This window comes from Mesoplodon bidens, assembly GCF_964165515.1.
Source record: "Mesoplodon bidens genome assembly, chromosome: 6".
NCBI lineage: Eukaryota > Metazoa > Chordata > Mammalia > Artiodactyla > Ziphiidae > Mesoplodon > Mesoplodon bidens.
Window position 1 is genome coordinate 20,102,784 of NC_138162.1, and position 22,499 is coordinate 20,125,282.

At 49.0% G+C, this 22,499-nt stretch overlaps 1 protein-coding gene across 10 annotated transcripts in view; it reads right to left on the reverse strand.

The window, feature by feature from the left end:
• ZNF618 (zinc finger protein 618) overlaps positions 1-22,499 on the reverse strand; it is a 187,137-nt gene that overhangs the window by 73,623 nt on the left and 91,015 nt on the right. For all 10 annotated transcript variants that reach the window (XM_081238103.1, XM_081238107.1, XM_081238106.1 and 7 more), the window contains exon 2: positions 16,923-16,966. In XM_081238103.1, coding sequence (XP_081094229.1) covers positions 16,923-16,966 — 44 coding nt within the window. The remainder of the gene's footprint in view (positions 1-16,922; positions 16,967-22,499) is intronic.

Here is a 22,499-nt window from a genome sequence, read left to right on the forward strand (position 1 = left end):
GGTCTTACCAGATGGTTCGGTGCTTATACTCACCCCGTCACATCTGGCGCTCACAAACACCCTATGGCCAGACGGGGAACCAGAACAGAGGACAGGGCCTGTGTCTGTTCCGTCCCCATCCACATCCAGCCCTAGCCTGGGCCCTGTGGCACGGTATGAACTCAGTCAACACGGTGAATGAACGGCATGCCCAAGGGCGCAAGACTTCCAGCCACAAGCTTGTCTGAACAACTCTTGTGACTCCTATCCTGGGGCCGTTCCCACTGAGCCCTGCAGCCCAAGACAACACAACCAAACAACTTCTCAGTGGACTGGGGGCTCAAAGACAAATTCCATTTCTGGCCATGTTGAAGGAAGAGTCCCAGTGATGCCCGGTGCCCGGGAGTCAGACAACGTTCTCTCTGAATACAGTTTCTACATCATCCCACCAAAAATGCTAATGCTTCAAGTTCTACCAAGTCACAGTAGTAATGAGACGTCCTCAGCACACTGGACTTCGGTCCCACCCCTGCTTGACTCGGTTTTCCCATCTGACGACAAGTAAGCTAAAGTCTGAGATGTCGAAGGCTCTGGTGGAGGCCAGACCTCTACCCCGAAAGTGTGCATGCCTCCTCGCACAGGATGGGGAGCAGGGCATCTGTCTGTGCTCTAAGACTCAGCCTGAGGGCCACTCCACCTCCTCCAAAGGCCACTGCTTCTTTTTTTTTTTTTTTGAGGTACGCGGGCCTCTCACTGCTGCGGCCTCTCCCGTCGCGGAGCACAGGCTCCGGACGCGCAGGCTCAGCGGCCATGGCTCACGGGCCCAGCTGCTCCGCGGCACGTGGGATCTTCCCGGACCGGGGCACGAACCCATGTCCCCTGCATCGGCAGGCGGACTCTCAACCACTGTGCCACCAGGGAAGCCTGAGCCTCTTCTATTTTTATCCATACTCACTTCCTACATGATCTCCCCTAGATTCATGCCTTTAAATATTAACTATGTGATGATAAATCCCAAATCATATCTCCAACCTGGACCTCCCCCCAACCCCGAGCTCCAGACCTGCATGGCAACTACCCTCAGGATACTTCCACCTGGACGCCTAACACGCACCCATATTTACAGGTCCAAACTGAGCTGCGGCTACGCCCCTTCCCACAAGTCAGGAAAACAATTCTTCTGACTCCTATCCCAGTGCTCTTCCCGCTAAACCCCGCAGCCTAAGACACTGTCATGAGATAGCGGCAGTCTTCTCCACTTCGGTTAGTATAATTCTGTCCCTCCAGCTCCTCAGACCCAGACTCTGGGTATCCTCCTTCTCTCTTCCCTCTCACTGTCTCCGAAGCAATATATCAGCAAATCCTATCAACCCCAGCTTCAAAATATGCCCAGAACCTGACCACTCCTTACCACCCCACGGCCACCACTCTCGTCCACGCCGCCTTCTCCTCTCTCCTGTCTTGCTGTAGTATTCTCACAGCCTGTCTCCCTGGTCCTATCCTGGCCCAACGCCCCAAAACTGACGTTCGACACAGCAGCCAGAGCCATCCTATTCAGCTAGGCCAGCTTGTGTCACTCCTCAGCCCAGCACTCATTTAGGGTTCCGTGTCTCACTCAGCGCAGCAGCCAGAGTCCTCGCCCCGGCCCACAGGGATCTGTGACACGCCCCACGCGCCCGCGGACCGCATCTGCTCACACCGCCCCTCTCGAGCCTTCCTTGCTGGCCCCACCAGCCTGCTCGCTGGCCCCTGAGCACGAGGGCAAGCTCCTGCCTCAGGCCTGAAATGCTCTGCCCTCCTCCCCAAATGTCCCCACAGCGAGTTCTCCACTCCCCCAGGTCTCTACTCAAACATCCCAGTACTGGCAGAGAGATCCGTGGCCACCTGATCCAAAACGTCAGCCGTCTCCGCTGCACCCCAGCTTCAACACTCCACATCCCTTCCCAGCTCCACGCCTTCTGCTCAGCATTTACCCTCCATTCATGTAACATGCTTGTTACTCCTCATCCTCTTCGCTGTCTCCCCAAGTAGAATGACAGCTACAAGAGGACAGGGACTTTGTCTCCTCGGTTCACTGTCCCATGCCAGCACCTACGGCAGCGCCTGGCATGGGGGAGGTGATCAATAAGCACCTGTTCACTGAAGGAGCCAAGAAGGATCCCTGCAAAGGTCAATGCCATTGTGGCCCTCGAGGCGTCTCCCTCTACCCACCTCCCAAAAGAACTGTCGATGGTTGAACTGCTTCAGCTGGTAGCCAGGACTGAAGGCAGCAATGTCCCACCCATCTGGCCCTCGGTACAACATGGGCTGAGGACGTTTCACAGGAGCCAACGTTCTGAATAAGTGAAGCTTATTCCTGAAGTGTCACAGTCTTCTCTCCACCCTTTCCAATGGAAATTTTCTTAAGTGTAACACACTCTTCCTACTTCCTAAACTGCCAAAATACAGCAGCCTTGGTAATGCTCTAACACCAACTCTTCTCCTCCAGCTTTACTGAGATACTAGTGACATATAACATGTAAGTTCAAGGCGGACAAGCTGATGATCTGATATTACATAATGACCTCAACTCTTGAAGATGCAGGGTCACCGTTATGTCTTCCATTAGCAGATTCGGGCCCTCAGGCAGGCATGGGGTGCTGACACCCTGTCTCAGGGTGACAACTGCCAGGGAGCCTGCAGCCTCCACCAGTGGCTCTGGGAATGCCCCCTCTGCTTCTAACAGGTCCCAGATCCGAATCTGCCTGCCAATTCCATGTGGTCCTGGGAGACCTTCAGAGGTAAGGGCTCTACCCCACTGCTTTGTGTATCCCCGTGCCTAGCCCCTGGCTGATGTCAGCTAACGTCTGCTGAACGATACAAACCGAAAACGGCAGGTGCAAAAATGCCAGCATGCGGGGTGGAAGAGATGCCGGTGGCAATGATGCCAACAACAGGGTGAGTGAGGACAGGGCAGCTGTGACATACCAAGTGGCTAGGACGGGCCAGCCACAGTGCTGCTTCAGGCCATATGCATGCACTGTCTCCCTGCTCTTCACAATGCCTTACACAGCAGGTAGTTTTGCTCTACAGATAAGAAAACTGAGGATTGGAGAAACAGTGACTTGCTCATGGTCACACAGCTTTCTAGTGACAGAAGCAGGATTCAACCAGGTCTGTCTGACTCCAACCCCTGGGCTTTTTTTTTTTTTTTTTGCGATACGCGGGCCTCTCACTGTTGTGACCTCTCCTGTTGCGGAGCACAGGCTCTGGATGCGCAGGCTCAGCGGCCATGGCTCATGGGCCCAGCTCCGCGGCATGTGGGATCTTCCCGGACCGGGGCATGAACCCGCGTCCCCTGCCTCGGCAGGCGGACTCTCAACCACTGCGTCACCACCAGGGAAGCCCCCCTGGGCTTTTTTAATCATTTGCATGATTTCTGTTTTTTTCTCAAGAGAAGAGAAAATAATAAAAACACTTGTTGAATGAATGAACAAATAAATGACTAAATGACAGGAAGCTCCAAGAGATGGGGAACACGTGTATTGCCTTGTCTCCTACAGTATCCTTAGTATCTTGACCGAACAGGCACATGCCAGATGCTAAAAACAGGAACCCAGAAATGCAAGAAAACAAAGGAATGGAGGGCTCCATCTCTGCCACAGAGAAAGGTGTTTGGGCTCTGTGTTCAGTGCTGACATTCAACTCTCCTTGATGTGCCCTAGAAAGGCTGCTGTGCTCACACCTGTCCTTTGGATGTAAAGAGTCCTGTTTTTAGCCACAAGGACAGAAATCATAATGGGACAAAGGTTGCAGCTTTACCACTAGCCTGGAAGGGCCAAAAGAGAAAAAGTACAGCAAAACCCCAGTTTCCACAAACCCCAGTAACAAGGCAGCTGTATTTACGATTCCACCTATGATTCAAATCTTCACGCCATCACCCATGCCTTAATAACCCTCAGAAGGATCTACTTCTGGCATGTAGCACTGATATATTTTAATAAATAGTCAAGTAGAAAAGATGAGATTAATAGATTAAAACTAATAACCTATTAAACAACTCTTAACAGTCTAGAAGTTCAAAATAACCTACAATGCATAAATATATCATTAGTTTGAGTTAATTCTTAGGCACTTAATTTTCTTCAGTGTGTGGTGTCAGTCAGCCACAACGCTGGGTAATACCTCAGCTCAGAAAGTCAGCATGAAGACTTAAATATTAAGAGTTAATTCCCTGGTTAATTTAAACCTAAAATAGAGAAAAGCAGGAGTCTTGAGCAATGCTGCCAAGTCACAAACTCTGACATGTAGCAGGTAGGGCCCTCTGGGGAAAGCTGGGAGCTTCTTTCAAGGGTGCCATGGCACATGGAAGGTTGGCCCAGGTCAGCAGAATTACTGTTAATAGCATCTTAAACAGACGCACTGCCTTCGTCTTCCAATGGGTCTGGCCTTGGTACAATACATATAGCTAGCAATGCGCCCGGCTCTCTGAAGACCCACCTTGCCGCGGCCCTCCCTACACAACTTCGGGACCCTGCAGACTCAGGAATTCTCACCCACTTAGAATGCCCTTGACAGGCAGGTGGGGAAGGGGAGGCCACAGAGGAGCCCATGCCCACAGTCCTGCATCTTCTGGGGCACCCGTGGTGGCCCACGCAGACCCCAGAGAGCAGGTAACTCAACCATGAAGAGGGAGGCCATACCTAGGTTCTCTTGCTGGCCATATAAACAGGATAAATACACCCTTTCTGCCGTCAATGGTATTTCCTGCTGAGGCTGTGACTTGGCCTCGATCTCTGATGCCCAACTCCTCTGGCCATCCTTCTCGGAATGAAATGTAAAGAAGCTTCTCAATGGGACTGCTCTCCTTCCATCCTGCCCATGCTGACAACCGATACCAGGAGCTGCCCAGCTGCTTAGAAAGCTCTGCCGTCCCTCCGATGTGCTCGTCCCATCCTGGCACTACATCTGGCCTCCACCCCTCCGCTCTTCACCCACCAGTCCTTGAGATGGGCTGATGACAGACTTGAGGTCTGGAATGCACAGCCAGCTCTGTCCACACGCCCTAATGTGAGCACCTGGGCCTGGACCCTCACTGCCCAGAGGCATGCTGTCCCCAGACACACAAACGAGACTCCTCGCTACGCAGTCCAGCCCTTCAAGGGGTTTGAGGATGATAAACTAGGTGCGTGGACCGTTGCCAAGTTTCCGAACCTGCCCACACCTCTCTTTCCTGACGTGTAAGCACTAACCTCAAAGGGTTGTTTAGAAGATTAAAGGACAGGGCTTCCCTGGTGGCGCAGTGGTTAGAGAAGAATCCGCCTGCCAATGCAGGGGACATGGGTTCGAGCCCTGGTCCAGGAAGATCCCACATGCCACGGAGCAACTAAGCCCATGCGCCACAACTACTAAGCCTGTGCTCTAGATCCCGCGAGCCACAACTACTGAAGCCTGCACACCTAGAGCCTGTGCTCCGCAACAAGAGAAGCCACCGCTATGAGAGGCCCGTGCACCACAACGAAGAGTAGCCCCTGCTCACCGCAACTAGAGAAAGCCCGGGCACAGCAAGGAAGACCCAATGCAGCCAAAAAAAAAAAAAGAAGATTAAAGCACAGAAATGTTCATAAGGGCCCAGCACAGCACCACACACACAGTGGGACTCATTAACTGTTAGTTCTCTTCTCCTGTCCTTACCAAGCACTCGCCAGGCAAAATGTGAAAAGTTTGGTCCAACTATGAAAAAGATGAGCTCTTAGGCCATGGGTGGAGAACTCATAAATGAAGGCAGGAAAGGAATGTTTAGCCCCTGTGAAAACCAAAGGAGTGGAGGGCACGGCCCCCTACACGCAGCAGTGATGAAGAGGAGGGAGAGGTGGGTACACACGTCGGCAGGTTCACTACAGGATGGGAAGGTGGGCATGACCAAGATGGTAGGTTTGATGTCCCCACGCTCTTAACCATCGCGGTTTGCATCGAACCTGGAGGAAGTGGAAGCCAAGGGGTGAGGATTTTTCTCTCCTGTTGGCAGAGCCAGACAGACAGTGAGGCTGTGGATGCTTCCCGAGATACTTTCTCAGATCGAGGGCCCTTGTCATTAAGGGGCTCAAGAAGCAACCAGGTCAGATCATCCTGGTTCCATTCTCAAGAATGTGCTTCTTCAGGACAAGACAAGACTTCCAGATGCTCTGAACTGGTAACTGCAGCTTCACAAGGAGAATTTGCTTAATTTGCTCAAGGAGCACAGGTGGGAAACTCGAGCCGGGTGGGTGGACTGAGCCCAGGTTCCCTAGAGCTCCCAATCACTTCCCTTTGCTGGACCACCCCAAGCTCAAGAACGCAGTACCATCTGGAAAAAGGACTTACCGATTTTGAGGCATATGACTTGTAGTTTGCATTTCTGTGGCTGTCTCCAGAGGACAAATCCAAGGATGTCTGAATTTTCCAGAATCGGCCCTATTTGTGCAGAGGCTAGGCTTAACAGTAACTGATTAAGCAGAAAGTGAACTCTGTCCATCCAGAAAAGCAACGGGGCCCCTTGGAGCAAGTATATGAACCCTCAGAATCAGCCTGCAATTTATGATTTTTTGTTTGTTTGTTTGTTTGTTTTTTTGCGGTATGCGGGCCTCTCACTGTTGTGGCCTCTCCCGTTGCGAGCACAGGCTCCGGACGCGCAGGCTCAGTGGCCATGGCTCACGGGCCCAGCTGCTCCGTGGCATGTGGGATCTTCCCGGACCGGGGCACGAACCCACATCCCCTGCATCGGCAGGCGGACTCCCAACCACTGCGCCACCAGGGAAGCCCCCAATTTATGATTTTTGTTAGCCAAACTTTGGCCCAAGCTTGGTAGGGTGAGAACACACATTTCTGGAAATCAAATGAGCTCCAATTACAGAAACATAAACCTAGAGTCAAGATGAAGATGCAGGGCTTCCCTGGTGGCGCAGTGGTTGAGAGTCTGCCTGCCGATGCAGGGGACACGGGTTCGTGCCCTGGTCCGGGAAGATCCCACATGCTGTGGAGCGGCTGGGCCCGTGAGCCATGGCTGCTGAGCCTGCGCGTCCGAAGCCTGTGCTCCGCAACAGGAGAGGCCACAACAGTGAGAGGCCCACATACAGAAGGAAAAAAAAAAAAAAAAAAGGTGAAGATGCAGCCTGACTAAAATATACCCAGAACTGGTTCTCAAATAATTCATTCTGCTAATACCATACTGGTCATTGACTAGCATCAGACCTACTGATACTATTGAGTTTTGTGCAAATAAGGTTAATTTGTTTAGGGCTACTTTAATTTTCCTGCTGAAAACCAAAATGCTAAACAAGAAGAAGATATGATTTTAAAAATAATTATGCAGCCGTACACATGTGGTTATGAGATTAAACTATCCACCAGTGGAAAATCTTGGCTTAAAGGACAAGACTCAGCAAGGCCCAAAGCCATTTGATTATTTGGGTGATGGTGAACGAGTCTATTTCTCAGTTCTCTCTGAGGAGGAGGGATGCCAATCACTGCCTCAGATGGCCCCTGGGAGGAGCAAGTGAGGTGTGAAAACTGCAGGACACAGGATGTGGATCATGGTAGCCCCTCCATAAACATGAGCTCCACTCCCACCCACCCTCATCCTCACCTCCAGCCTCTCTCCCATGTCCAGGCTCTTTGAGAAATCAATTGCCCTTTCTCACCTTCTGAGATGGCCCACTCTCTGTCTGGGGAGTGTGTTTCTCTCTAAATAAATCCACTTCTTACCTATCACTTTGTCTCTTACTGAACTCTTTCTGCGATGAGACATCAAGAACCTGAGCTTCATTAAGTCCTGAGACCAACTAGACCAACTCCCACTCTTCATCAACACCGGTGGGGACATCTTCTGTGCTGTTTCTTTGTCACAACTTTTTGGGCACTAATACCTGTTTGGGAGACTACCTTGGAAGGGATAGCATCTAAAATCGTAAGCGCAAATCTTGATCAAATTGCACAGTGGATTTTGACTTAAGAGTGGAATTTTGGACAGCTCGGCAGTTAGAGACTTCACCTCAGGCTTGTCTGAAAGGGGTCAGGCTGCATCCATCACAACCAGTACCCCTCTGGGCCACATACTCCGGGACTGGGAAAGATGTGGACAACAGAAATTAAATGGGAAAAGACTTAGTAGGTTATGTAATCGGGTTTGGCCACAATATGAGTCAGGAAATTTAAAATGGAGTGAAGTACCCTATGTTCAAATTTTCATGGCCTCATATCTAGGCAGTGGAACCCAAAAGGAATTTAAGGTGTACGTAGCTCGGAGGGATAACTCTAGTTAGGACACAGAGGACATTTTAACTGACCCACCCTACAGGGCCATAGATTCCTCCTCCCCCGAGGTACCAGCCCTTTTGGCTATGCATTTCATAGCCCAGTCTGCCCCAGACAACAGGCGCAAAATCCAGAAAGCAACTGCTGGCCCTCAGACTCCAGTAAATGATTTGTTCCAATTGGTTTATTTGGTTTTCAGTAATAGGGATATGGTCAAAAGGTCTGAATGCACCCAGAGAAATATGCAAAAGGCCCAACTGATTGCAGAGGCTTTGTCCGCTCACAGACCACCAAAGGGGAAGCCAGCTTTTCTGGGCCAATCTGGCCCTGGCAGACCACAAGGCCCTTGGATACCCATACAAGGCCAATGTACCCTGTGTGGACAAAAGGGTCACTGGAGGGAAGATTTTGATCGATGTGCCCTTTACAGCCAGGGCACTGGAAGAGGGAATGCTCCAGATGCCAGAGAGCGATGGGGGCCCCTCGGCCATTGATGGTTTTGCAATCAGAAGACTAAAGGGGCCCAAGGCAGAAAGTGGCTCTGCCTAGAGATACCATCTACATAACTGATGTCGAGCCTCGGGTGGTCATTGATGTGGCAGGCCACTTGGTAGAATTTCTTATAAACACTGATGCAGGCTTCTCGGTCTTAACCCAAAGGATTGGAAACCTTAGCAATCATAAGGAATACGTAATGGGGTTGTCGGGGAAGAGACAGGGGCACACTTTCCTGGAACCCCTTTTGTGCAAGATCAATGGCCAGCTGTTTTTACATTCCTTTCTGTTTGTGCCTGGCTGTCCCATCCCTTTAATGGGAAGAGATCTGTAACTAAGTTAGGGGCAAGGGAACTACCCTCACCACCAAGTGGTTCTAATAAAAAGCAAAGAGGAACAGATAAAATCTGAAGCTAAAAGAGAAGCCTTAGTAGACCCTGGAATGTGGAATACTGAGGTTCCAGGCTTGGCCAAAGATATCCAGCTGGCGATTATTAAGTAAAAAGGGTTATATAGTGTCTAAATATAAGGTACAAATTTCTTAAACCTAGGGAAGATCCTCAAAAATGTTTGTAAGTAGATTACCAAAATAGGAGGTCACTGGTCTGACTAAACTGACCATAGCTGACATTCAGAGCCTGATAGGAATTTTGGAAGAGGCCTTCTCCCCTAAGCTAAATGAGGAAAAGTAAAACTTTCCAATACAGGTGAATGGGTATGTCAGTCCTCCAATAGCACTGAGGTAACCACCCAATTCTTTGAAAAAGAAAACAAAACTGTCCTTGTTTTACAAATGCAGTCTTTACAGGACCAGAGGAGTGACTCCAAAAATAATCCAAAACCCACCAATGCTTTTACCACTCCCCAAACCTTCCCTAGGTATCTTAAGAGGCTTGTAAGTATTAAACAAAGGGGAAACAAAGTCATCCTAGGAGGAACTTGCCTTTACAATCTCAAATGTCCTATCTGGTCTTCTCAGGAACCCTTATCTCTGCCATCTTTTTTTTTTTTTTTTTTTTTTTTTTTTGCGGTAGGAGGGCCTCTCTCACTGTTGTGCCCTCTCCCATTGCGGAGCACAAGCTCCCGACAGGAGACAGGACGCGCAGGCTCAGCGGCCATGGCTCACGGGCCCAGCCGCTCCACGGCATGTGGGATCTTCCCAGGCCGGGGCACGAACCCGTGTCCCCTACATTGTCAGGTGGACTCTCAACCACTGCGCCACCAGGGAAGCCCACTGCCATCTTTTTAAATGCAAATTTTTTAAAAAGAGGGAAAAGTAATTTAGAACTTGACTTGTCACAAGGATAAATAGAAATCTTATGTGTCTTCTGTGCAAACACTAGTAAGAAGGATTTAGCCACCTAGATAGGTGACCTTGATTTGTTCCATCTGCTAGAAGCCTAATTTGAATCCAACCCCTTGTAACTGATGGCTTTTAAGTTGTACCTGACTCAGGGCTGAATTTTTGGAATGGGAACTATGAGGCCTCTGTGTTTGTGTGTTCATATGTATCTATATGTGTGTTGTAGGTGTATGGTATTGCCAAATATTAATTCGTAAAAGAGCTCTACTTAATTGGCTTTTTAAAAATTAAGCGCTTATATAAATACCCAGAAATAGAAAATAATCTGGCCAGAATGAATTTCAGGTTCATGGCATCTGGAAAATATTCAGTACTAAACTGATATCTGGTATTGAAGGTGGCTTAAGCTTGTTGGTTTGATTAATAGAGACATGTAAGAGTCATCAGTGTTAAGCATAATACTTGTTTGTTTACCTTAGTAAACAAAGGTGTGAAGAATGAAAAAAACTGAAGAGTTATGCATGATCATTAGTTGGGTAAATGGATTTTGTTAGGAATGGCCTAAAACAGGACTGGATTCGGTTTCTCCCTGCAAAGTTTTCTTGAAATGCTGCTTCTAATAACAGATAGTATGAGTTTCTTTGCCTGTAAGTGATCTGTATTTGTTTTTGAGATCGATTTGTCCGCCATCTTGGACCCATTTGGTTCTAACCAGTTTATGTCATGTCCTCGGGCTATGCCATTCTTTCACAGGTTGTGCCTTCCTCCTTCCCTCCTGTTTTACTTCTGATTCCCATAAGAATATGGGAGTAAAATCTCTGAGGGGGTAATGAAACAGGAGGGAAGGGGGCAGGGCACAACCTCTGAAAAAATGACATAGCCTGAGGACATGACATAAACTAATTAGAACCAAATGGGTCCAAGATGGCGGACAAATTGGACAAGTTGACTTCCACTAGACCTTGAGCCTCAGTATATGCTCACTGTAACACATCAGCAAGCTGAATGACATACCCACAGGCACCATGACAGGTCCAAGGCCGACCATAAGGATCAAAAAGGGGCGGTGGCCCAATTCCTGGAAATCCCCACCCCTTCCCAAAATAGCTAGAATACCCCTCCCACTCATTAGCCTATGAAATTACCCACCCCTATAAAAACTGACAACCCCATACCCTGGTGCCTTTCTCACCTTCTGAGATGGCCCACACTCTGTGGAGTGTGTTTCTCTCTAAATAAATCCACTTCTTACCTATCACTTTGTCTCTCACTGAATTCTTTCTGTGATGAGACATCAAGAACCTGAGCTTCATTAAGTCCTGAAACCAGGCGTGTGATCTCAGTTGGAAGACAGTGGGTTTTGGCTGGGTTTGAGTCCCAGCCCTTCAGGCTGAGTATGATGCCTGGAGCAACACCCTGTTACCTCACCACCACCAATCAGAAGAAACTCTGCACACAGTGGAAGATAAAAGACTCTGACCCCCTCCCCAAATGATTAACTGCGATTAACTTCCCCTTTTTCCCGTTAAAAACTTTCATGGTCAAGCAGAATCTTGGGAGTTGGTTCTTGGATACGAGTCCATCTTCTCCCCAGGTTGCTGGCCTCCAGAATAAAGCAATCTTTCCTCTCCAACAAAGAAAAAAAAAAAAAAAGAAATCAATTGCCACCCACTGTTCCCTCCTCCTAGGAATGGAATTCAGCATCACGGTGATGGTGGTGATAAAAGCAAGCATTTATTGAGCACCTACTATAGGCCAGGCATTGTGCTAAGCGTAGACTTAGCATTATTACTGCACTTTATCCTCACCAACACCACTATGAGGGAGGTATGAATATAATCACCATTTTACAGATGAGGAAACTGAGGTCAGGTAACTAGTCTAAGGTCACACAACCAGGCAGTAGATGGTGCCAGGATCTGAACCCAGGTAGTCTGGGCTCAGAGAGAGGGTGAGTTAGATGCCCAGCAGACCAGGCATGGAGAGTGGGAGCCACAGGGACCCTGCTGCCCCACTCTGGGGCTCTACGAGGACCAAGCAGGAGCCTGTGCATTTTGGATGCAGGACTTACACAATGCTTTGCTGAAACGGATTCCTCAGGCCTGAAAAAAGAGGGCCTTTTGGAAACTCCCTTCCAAGCCTATCTTCTAAGGTCCTGCCTGTCCTGAACCCTCGGCAATATGTCTTGTAACATCTTGCCCCCTGCAGTTTATTCTCCTCCTGGCAACCAGAAGGATCCTTTTAACACCAAAGCATGTCATGTCACTCCTCTGCTCAAAATCCCCGGTGGCTTGCCGTCTCACACAGGGTAAAAGCCAAAGTCCTGACAAAGGTCTCCAGGGCCCTATGCAGTCACATCAACCTCCTTGCGGTTACTCCAGGAATGCTCCTGCCCCAGGGCCTTTGCACCTATTGTTCCCTCGGCCTGGAATGCACTTCCCCCAAATGACTGCTTGGCTCAGTCTCCCATTTCCTTCAGCTCCTTGTTCAAATGTCACCTTCTTGCTGATGCAATACTCCTTCTGACTCTCCCAACCCCCCTCCCTGCTTTCCCCCTTCAGCACTTTTTACCAAATGGCATACAATGTGTTTTCAGTATTTATTATGTCTCCTCCACTCCCACTAGAACATCAGCTCCACAAGACCAGGGATTTCTATTTTGCTCACCACTGTATTTCCAGAACCTAGGTCAGACCCTAGCACTTAGTAAGCACTCAGTAAGTGTTTGTGGAATGAATGAATGAGACTTGGTCTTATCACCTTCCCTCCCACCCCAATCTCCCTGTCTAGAAGATCCTGATCACTCGTTAGGCAACTGGTACACCCGGTGATCAAGTGAGTCCCTCAGCTTCTTCTATCCCTGGCTGTCTTATCTCCAGATGAAAGGGTTGGACAAGATAATCTACAGAGTCCTTCCAGCTCTGAAAACCTTCAACTGACAAAAAAAAAAAAGGGCATAATTCTTCATTACAGCAAGCCTGTAGCTACATTTACTTGATTATGAAAACTGCGTTTCCTTTAGAATTTTCCACAGTTAAGGCCCTGCAGCCTCCCACGCTTCTTAAAATAAGTGACGTTTGGCTGCAGTTGTGCTACGTGATCTGTAACCTGCACACTAGGTTAGCATTAACCTCAAGTGCTGCGATCACTGGTCTTCTAAAGTCGACCCAGGCTGGGTTACAGGGAAGTAAACCAAACCACAGTTAGTTGTTTCCTAAGATCAGAAACACCACCTCTCCTTGTCCCCCTCAATTTGACACTCATTCCTTAGCAGCCCATGCTGTTGGTTTTGGGGTTTAGCCAGAGGCCCTCTGGAGAAGGAACAAAATTAGGTGTTCTGAGCCAAAAGGAAGGCGCTGCAACGAAAGCAGACCCTGGTGTGATAACACAGCATGTGTGGCACAGCTGGGAGCAGGGAGCGGAGGTCAGAGGGTCACAGGTCCTTCAAGGTCAGTCCCGACCAGGGCCATCCAGCCTAACTGACTTCAGGGAGCCTCGGGTCTTGGTCTCCCCATCTGAAACAGGAACTGCATGAGCCTAATGTTCCATCAAGTATCTACAACTCTAAACCCCACCTGGCCAATCTAACCCAAGGCCAGGGTCAAATTCACCAGTGGCGTCAGCTAAGGACTATGTTAATGTTCTCTGGACAAACGTCCAGAGACGTCTGGAATGCAGAACTAACTTCTCACACTGAATGCTGGGTCAATCCATGATAAGGCTGCTTTGGTCCTTCAAAGATGCTCTGTTAGGTTTAAGGGCAGAATCAGTATAAACTCATTTGTGAGCTCCTTTGGAGGCCCTGCCTTCTGGACGAGCCCCCAGCCTATGGCCCAGCCCTGGTCCCCTAACAGGCTCCTCTAACCTCTGTAAACTGATCACTTCCAACTGGGCAGCCTGATGCCTGTATACCTCTCTGGGCCTCAGCTTCCTGAGAGTCAAGTGGGAATAATAAGCGCAGCCTTCATAGAGCTGTGATAAGATTACATCAATTAATAAATGTAAATCACTTAGCTCAGAGCCTGACTAAATGGTAGCTGTTATTATTATTATTAGAAATGTTTTCTTTACATCTCAAGTCACACCCTAAGGTCTGGGCTGGCCCTTCCTGGTGTATATTCTGGCACTGTGGTAATAACATGGGGCTCCATCACTGAGTGTATGCAAACCTAGGTTAATCAGGGAGAGCAAACAGATGGCACACATGCCACCTCCCGCCTCCCCTGACCGGGGCAAGCATCTCTAGTCTATCGCAGGACTCTTCTCCCTCTCACTACAGCCTTGGGCTGATAAGACTCAAAACAGAGCTTCAGGCACCTATGAGCACTGTGGGGAAACCCGCCTGCTGTCCCCTGATCACCAGGCAGAGATGCTGGTATGGGAGAGATTCATGCGTTAGAGAGTGAGGGCAAGGATCACATCCACATACAAGTGATGAGGAGTGAAGGGAAATTTGTCTCCATTCACTCGTGCAGACCCAGCACTTTGAACAGTGCCTGCCACATAGCAGATGCTCAAATATCTGCTGGATGAATAAATTAGCATCTAATCCACCTGAGTCCCTAGCACAGAGCACTGGGCCTAACCTAGCAGGTGCTCGATGAACATGAGAGGGCAGTGGGGGAGGCTGGCTAGACCCTCACTTGAGTACAGCATCACCGCGTAGAGAAAGCACTGCCTTAGGCAGGGTCAAGGCCTGACACTGCCACTCACTCAGCACATGACCCTGAGCAGGGCCTTTCTTCACCATGTGTACAATGAAGGGGGTTGGGAGCGGGGAGGGGAACCTGACAAAGCCCAAGGCCCCTTCCAGTCCTGACATTCAGATCCAGAAAACTCTTCCAGGCACTGCCAGTCTAGGGACTCCCACTGCCCTGCAGGCCATAGCCTCATACACTGTTCTTACACAAGATTCCACTACCAGGGGCCCAGGAGAGAAACACAAAGGATCTGGGTAGCTGCTGGCCACGTGAGTCACTGTCCAGATTCCCAGGCCCAAGCCCAGCCCTGCAGCCCTCCATTCCAGCCCACACTCCTGACTCCTACATCATGCATCTTCTCCCATTCTCACTCAGTGTACCTATCCCATAAGCACTCACTGAGCAATGGCTGGAGGCTAGCCCACAGCAGTGAACAAGACAGACGTGGCCTCTGCCTCTGGAGCTGGCAGTCAAGAGGCAGAGAAAAGTACACAAATATGTGGAATAATTGAAGAGCATAAACAGGCCACGAGGGACACAGGCAGGGTCAGAGGGGGTCAGAAAAGGCTTCTCAGAGGGGAGGATGGAATTGAGACCTGAAGGATCAAAGGGCACGAATCATGGGAAGATCAGGGAAGAGAACATCCCAGGCAAAGGAACAGCAGCTGCAAAGGCTCTCAGGCTAGGGGTTGGCAAACTATGACCACTTGTGTATTTACGTATTATCTATGGCTGCTTTCGAATTACACTGGCAGAGTTGAGAAGCTGCCACAGAGACCTATGGCCTGTGAAGTGTAAAATACTTTGTCTGACCCTTTCTAGGTAAAAATGGGCGACCCCTGGTTTACAGTGTTAGATAAATAAGAGAAGGTCAGGGTAGCTAAAAGAGACTGAGCAAGGGGGAGACACACGAGGAAACTGGGGAGGTGGGTGGAAGCCAGGCCATGATGGCTTGGGTGGGACACACTGACCTCCAGCCTGGTATCTCCTGCAAACGGGGGCCAGAGTGATCTCCCTGAAACACAGAGCTGAACCTCTTACCCTTCTGCGCTCTTGGTTTCTCAAAGCACCTTGCACAGAACACTGGCTCCATGGGATAAACCTCAATAAGAGTGTTCTGTAGTTAAGTAAGTTTGAGAAACATGTCATTTCTCTCTCTCTCTCTCTCTCTCGGATGCTATCAAGCAAACACCCTAGCACACGAAATGCTTGCAAAAGTTCCACAGCAAAGAAATCTGTTGACTTTGTTTAACTCACCATCCTTCAAATTTATTTGGTCATAGAACCCCCTTTTTTCCCATAAAAATCTATTAACATTTGAAGAACTAGTGTTCCATGTGCTGAAGGGAAAACTCCTCTGCTTGGCACACCCAGCTCCCGTAGGTAATCCCAGAGGCTGTTCTAGATTTTGAGGGTGTGGCCTGGGGAGCCATCTCTCTAGTCTGTCCCTTGCTGCCTTCTTGCCTCCAGTGCCCTAAATAAAGGTCATCTGGCCACTGCAGCTCCGCTCTACCTAACGAACAGCAGCAGCAGCACTAACATTTACACCAAGTAAGTGCCTGCCTGCGCCCCTGGTGGTGGACGTCTACTACATGGGCCTGTCCAGCATCGCCTTCCCCCGGCTTTGGTAACGACAGCCCAGCTCTCCTTTGGGGACCACCCCTCCCCCATCCCCTGTCAGCTCCAAGGGTGAGGTCTGGCTAAGCAGAATATTCCATCCTCCTGCTTTGGAGGGACGGGTTCAGGATACGAGCGCAGGACCCAAGCGGTACCGGTGAATTCCAGACTAGGATGGGCGTCCCTGGAGTTCACAATGCAGCAGCCGAGTTATGGGATTCAAGCCCAGGTCCTTCTGCCCAGTCTTGCACTTCGCCCTAAGTGTCCCCCAACTTGAGCGGCCAAGGCCAGTTCAGCACTGAGACATCCTTAGATTCCAGTCACAGGTGCCCAGAGAGGGCACCAGGAGGGCTGGAAAGGGCTACCCACAACCTCATATCCTCCAGGGAAGTATGGAAACTTCTCAACAAAGGGAGCTGGCCTGGACCATTCATCCTTTCAGGTGGAAGGTGATGACCACAGAGAGGTAGCTGTTAGTCGTGAAACCAGGGAGAAGAAGACCGGGGGGCGGGTGTGTGTGTGTGTGTGCAGTAGGCGGCGGGGGAGGTGGAGCATACCTGCTTGCCGTGCTTTTCCTTCCAGCTGCACTGGCTCCGTCAGCCTGCAAAAGAAACCCAGAACACCTAGATCAGCCAAGAGGAAAACACAGATTCTACCCACTGTACCCTACCAAGCTCCCGCTCAAACACCAGCCTTCAGAGGGGGTGAGCCAGCCACAACGCCCTACTCCATTCTTCCAGGCTAGAAAAGTCTGCCCCCAGTGGTAAGAGGGAGTTAGGACAGCCAACCGCCCACCAACCCCAATTTGCTTGGCCCTTTAAATCCAACTGAGCACCCACTGCCAACACAAACCCAGCAACCACAGAGCCCTGGGGACTCAGTGAAAAGTAAGTAACCAACTAAATCTGAGGTTGAATTGCACCATTTTCATTTCCAGCTGGGATTTCCAATAAAACAGTAGCTGAAGATTTATTCTTACCAACTGGAGGGGGAAAATCCTATTATGTTAAAATAGTCTGTCCCCCAACCCTGCAAGCAGGATGAGGCAAGAGAGCAGCTTCATAATCTCTTTTATTTGAGGTTGGGTGATGGGAAGATAAGGCTGACCAAATGAAATTTTCAGAAATCATAAAATTTTGGTTCAGATGGAGAGACGGAGGCCCTGGGAGAGGAAGGAGCTGCCTGAAGTCTCATGAGGACTGCGTGACAAATACCTGGGGATCTTGACTCCTAGGCCAGTGCTGGGGGGACCTCGATGAGGAGGCCAAGGACGTGGGAAAAACGCCTGGGTTCTCCACCTCCCCTGGTTGGAGATGCATTCCCCAGTTTTGTCAAAACATTAATAATAATAGTAATCACAGTTAGAATAATGCAGGTTCAAGACTCTAGCGTACATGTGTTTCCAAATTCAGAACCTTTCCAATTTTAGAAAGGCAATGTGGCGCATGTGTTCTCTATTTTGAAATAACCCTGGCAGGGTCTGGGGAGCCCCTGGTACTCAAGCACGTTGATATTTCTATAGTAAAACTTATGCAGTTAGCCCTAAGTGGGCTAAACGAAACCGGCCACTAGCCTCTTCTCCCTTCAGGTCAAGTTCTGCCGCCTAACCAGTTACAAAACATCTTTTTGTTTTCAAGCTTTTCGAATTTCAGGATTGCAGATGAAGGACTGAGGACCTACAATAAAAACAGCAGCAGCGGGCCTCCCTGGTGGCGCAGTGGTTGAGAGTCCGCCTGCTGATGCAGGGGATACGGGTTTGTGCCCCGGTCCAGGAGGATCCCATATGCCGCGGAGCGGCTGGGCCCGTGAGCCATGGCCGCTGAGCCTGCGCATCCGGAGCCTGTGCTCCGCAACGGGAGAGGCCACAACAGTGAGAGGCCCACGTACCGCAAAAAAAAAAAAAAAACAGCAGCAGCTACCTTTGGATGAGTGCTTTCGAGAAGCTGCAAGCTGGCAAAACCAGATGGCGGACTTCAATTTAAACAGTCAATATATAAAAATAAAGGCATTTCACCCTCAAGAAAGCCAGATTTCAGCTTCTGAAAGCAACACGTAGCTAAAGCTGACATACCTGGTTCACCACAGTCCCCACCACCCATTCTTGCCTACTTCCCACCCCATGGCCTGGCCCCTGCGGGTACCCCAGACTCGCTCCCTGAGCTAACTTCCCACCCGGCACCAGTGTGTGGGCATTCAACGCCTCTCACCGAATCCTCTTGATGGGTTCCCCAACACACATACACAATATCCCCATTTAAGAATTTCAGGCATTTATCCAACATCCCACGGCTATAAGCCCAGGTCTGGGTCAACTCCAGTGCCCACCGTCCTCAGCTCTGGAATATTCTATCTCCCTCCAACACTCAGGAGGGACAATCGGGAAATGGGGTGAACACGCACAGCCTCCACTGCCCACGCGAGGGAAATGGAAAGGTGAAGGACAACAGGGAGGTAGGAACGTGAGGCCTGGGAGGGAGCAGTTAATGGGATGCCAGTGAATTATTTCCATGGAAGAAACAAGAAAGCGGAAAATGGTGTGCAAATCATTTCACTGGGAGCAAAAGAACACAATCAATTACAGCCTCTTTCCAACATCTTGCATTCCTCACACTGTACGGAAAGCGAATGGGAAGAAGTTGTTCTAATGCTCATATCAGAACAGGCAGAAGTGGTAGAGGTGGAAATTCTATCCCAGAGAGCTTAAAAAAACTGTAAAATCCCCAATGATCTCTAGCCTTTCAAACTGAACTCCAGGCATGTATTTTTAGAATTTTATACACACTTTTTTTTTTTTTTTTTTTTTTTTTTTGCGTTACATGGGCCTCTCACTGTTGTGGCCTCTCCCGTTGCGGAGCACAGGCTCCGGACGCACAGGCTCAACAGCCATGGCTCACGGGCCCAGCTGCTCCGCGGCATGTGGGATCTTCCCAGACCGGGGCACGAACCCGTGTCCCCTGCATCGGCAGGCGGACTCTCAACCACTGCGCCACCAGGGAAGCCCTATACACACTTTTAATGTTGTTTTAATGCTGTCTTTTTTTTTTTTTTTTGTCCTTTTCCTTCACAATTTCACAGAGTTGACCAGTTCAAGCGTACTGAACATGGGACTGGGTAGGGGAAAAGAGTCTCTCTTTTAGGCACACCTGACCATCTCCACCCATTTTCCCTTTCACTGTGTTTATGATATTTGAGCTTCTTATCACTGGTAGCTACATGCATTTTTGTTTTCCACCCATTTTTATAAAACAAAGACAAAATGCTGAAAAATTTCAAAGAGCTGTTCAGACAAATCCTTTTGCAGAAGGCTAGATGGTACAACTGGGGAAATGAGATGGCTGGAGGGAAGAGTTCATCCCTTCAGGGTGGGAAATGTCCGTTTATTGGCAGAGATGAGAAGCAGATATGGGAAGGGGGGTAGAGATGGACAATGGGCACCAGTGAGAGACGCCCAAGAGAGCACATGTCAATATCACAGCACCTGTCAATCTCAGCCTTTGGGCCTGGGTCCAGACCCACCACAAAAACAGGGGGCAGCCTCTCGGGCCCCCCCCCAGCCACAGTGCTGAGGGCACCCATTCTCATTGTAGAGATCCCTAAGGTGCCAGGCCGGCTTTGTCTGTGTCCTCACAAATATCTCAAAGCAAGCCCTACTGTTTGAATTAAGCTGACTTTGCCATTCTCCTAGGCCCAAATGGTCTACTACCAGCAATTTCATGCAATTCATCCCAAACCACAAACTCACCTTTACCCAGTGTAATCTGATCTGATTCTCAATTTAAACCAAAGTTCAAGAGCACAGGGCTTAGAGTCAGACAAGTCTGAGTTCAAGCCCTGGGTCTGCCATTTTCAAGCTATATAATCCTTGGCAGTTCATCTGCACTCTCTAGGCCTCAGTTTCTTCATCTGCAAAATGGGAATATGCCAATTGGGCCCAAGAAACTGAGGCACAGAAAAACAGAGTGACTTGTACAAGATTACACAGCAGACGAGCAAGAGGCAGAGCCAGGAGTCTTCCCAGCCTGTCTCCAGGCCTGATCTGAATCCTGGGCTGCAAGTCAGGAGGTCATGAGCATCTACCAGACCCCACAGCCCTGAAGCCTTCTCCAAAGGGCTGGTCAGAATGATACTGAACGCAGCTATGTAGGTAAACTACTAAGCACAGGCCAGGGATGTGTAGTAACCACTAAAGTAGTGGAAACTCTATTGCTGTTGCCACTGGACCTTGTACTCCTATAGATGCAGCTTCTGCCTGGCTCTGTCTGGGTCTCACTTTGAACCTTGGGCAAGCTTTTTCCTTTCCCTGGACCTGAGGTTCTAATAGGTAAAAACAGGCACAGGAGGCACGAGAGTTCAATCAGATCATCTCCCCCTCCTTCTCATCTCTGATACTCTATGTGGAGCTGACCCAACCTTAACCAAACCCCTCAAGGGTAAATGAGATATGGTGGGGGAAGTGGACTCATGAGAGGCCCTCTTCCTCACTTTCACATAGCTGGGGGTAAAGGTATCCAAGCGCCCCCCTCACCCCGCCCCCGCTCCCCGTAAGGGCACCTGCTTCCTCTCCCAGCCCCATCCATTCCTAACACATCAGCTTCTTCTCAGGACCTGGGCAAGGCTATTTTTAGTTTCATTCGACCCTCCTCTTCCCTCCCAAATGAACGTTAAGTTGTTCTTTTCCATTCTCTTATTAAGGATTTTCTTGGAAAGAAAATATTATTCCAAACCCAGAAATTTTATTTCTAAATTTGTGCAAATGTAAGTTGTAAGACATTAGCTGCATTTCACATTTTGTGCAAATGGCAGAAACAGGCAATTCGTGTGCTACGGGATGGGGGCTGGCCAACGATTTCGATAAAATAAACCCTTTTTTAATTTAAATGCTAATGCACTGAATTAAAATTTAATAACTGAGGAAATTGAAAAGCCGAGCAGGAATATTGGAAATAAATCCAAGCAGAAACAGCTGAAATTAAAAATTCTAGAGAGTGGGAGGATAGCAGCTAAGCTGTCTTATATGATTACATTTTTTTTCAGAATGAAGCAAAAAAAAAAAAAAATCCTATCTCTCGCTGGCTCTAGGGCAGTAAATCCACAGTGCTGTGATTTATTGCTCAATTTTCCTGAGGGAAAAAGGCTTTCTTTCATGCTGAAATATTTCATAAATTTCAAGCCAGCATAAATTCTTAATTTAAAAGTTATGGAGGTCACATTTAGTGCACTGGTACGGTTCCAAAATCTTAAAGGAATAGCAGCGACCAAAAAAAAAAAAAAAGAAAAAAGGAGGGGTAGAATTTGCTCCTTTTTTTTTTTTTTCCTTTTTTCATTTTGGTTTTAATCTGTGAGTTGAAATTTCATTATTAAAGATTCTTCCTGGATGGATGGAACCCAAGCAAGCACATGGGGAACTGGTGTGTGCTTGGAAATCTGCTGCAAAAGATGAAGAGATAAAGACTTAATTCAATTATAAAAAGGCTTTTTTTTTTTTAAAGCCACTTGAGGAATTTCTGGTAAAAATTTCCTTCCTTCATTGCCCGGGAAGGGGTGAGAGTGGGGGAGGGTGGCCAATGTAATTGCTTCTCTTAGATCGCAAATCTTTTGTGCACACTGATATATTCATTTGTTATACAGCTGTTCAGCGGCGGAAAGAATGCTGGGACGCCCATAATTCTAAGCAAATCAATCAAAAATTAATGATTTGTCATGCTTGCACAATGGAGGAAAACAGCTCCTTGGGTCCTGGCTGCTTGATCTCGAAGAATGAAATGCCTTTCTGTGATAAGAGAGTGGAGCCAGAGGCTCAGGGAGGCCGAGGGGCCACTGCAAATGTGAGGGCTCATGGACCCGGAGCTCTGAGAGGGTGGAGTGGGCATCTCCAAGATGGTGCCTCAGCCGGTCAAGCCAAGGATGGACCGGAGGCAGCACATCTCCGTGGTGGTATAATTAGGATCTTGCCTTTTCCCTCCCCCACTGCAACACAAAAATTGCTTCCTCTCTGGAGACTTCAACGATTCCCCCTCCCCCCAGCAGACTTGATTAGTCCCTGTTCATTGTTCTCCCAACACTGCTAACTCACCACCACCAGTGCCTTTCACCAGCTCTATGGGATGGGAACCACAGTTCCCGGAAGGCCTGTG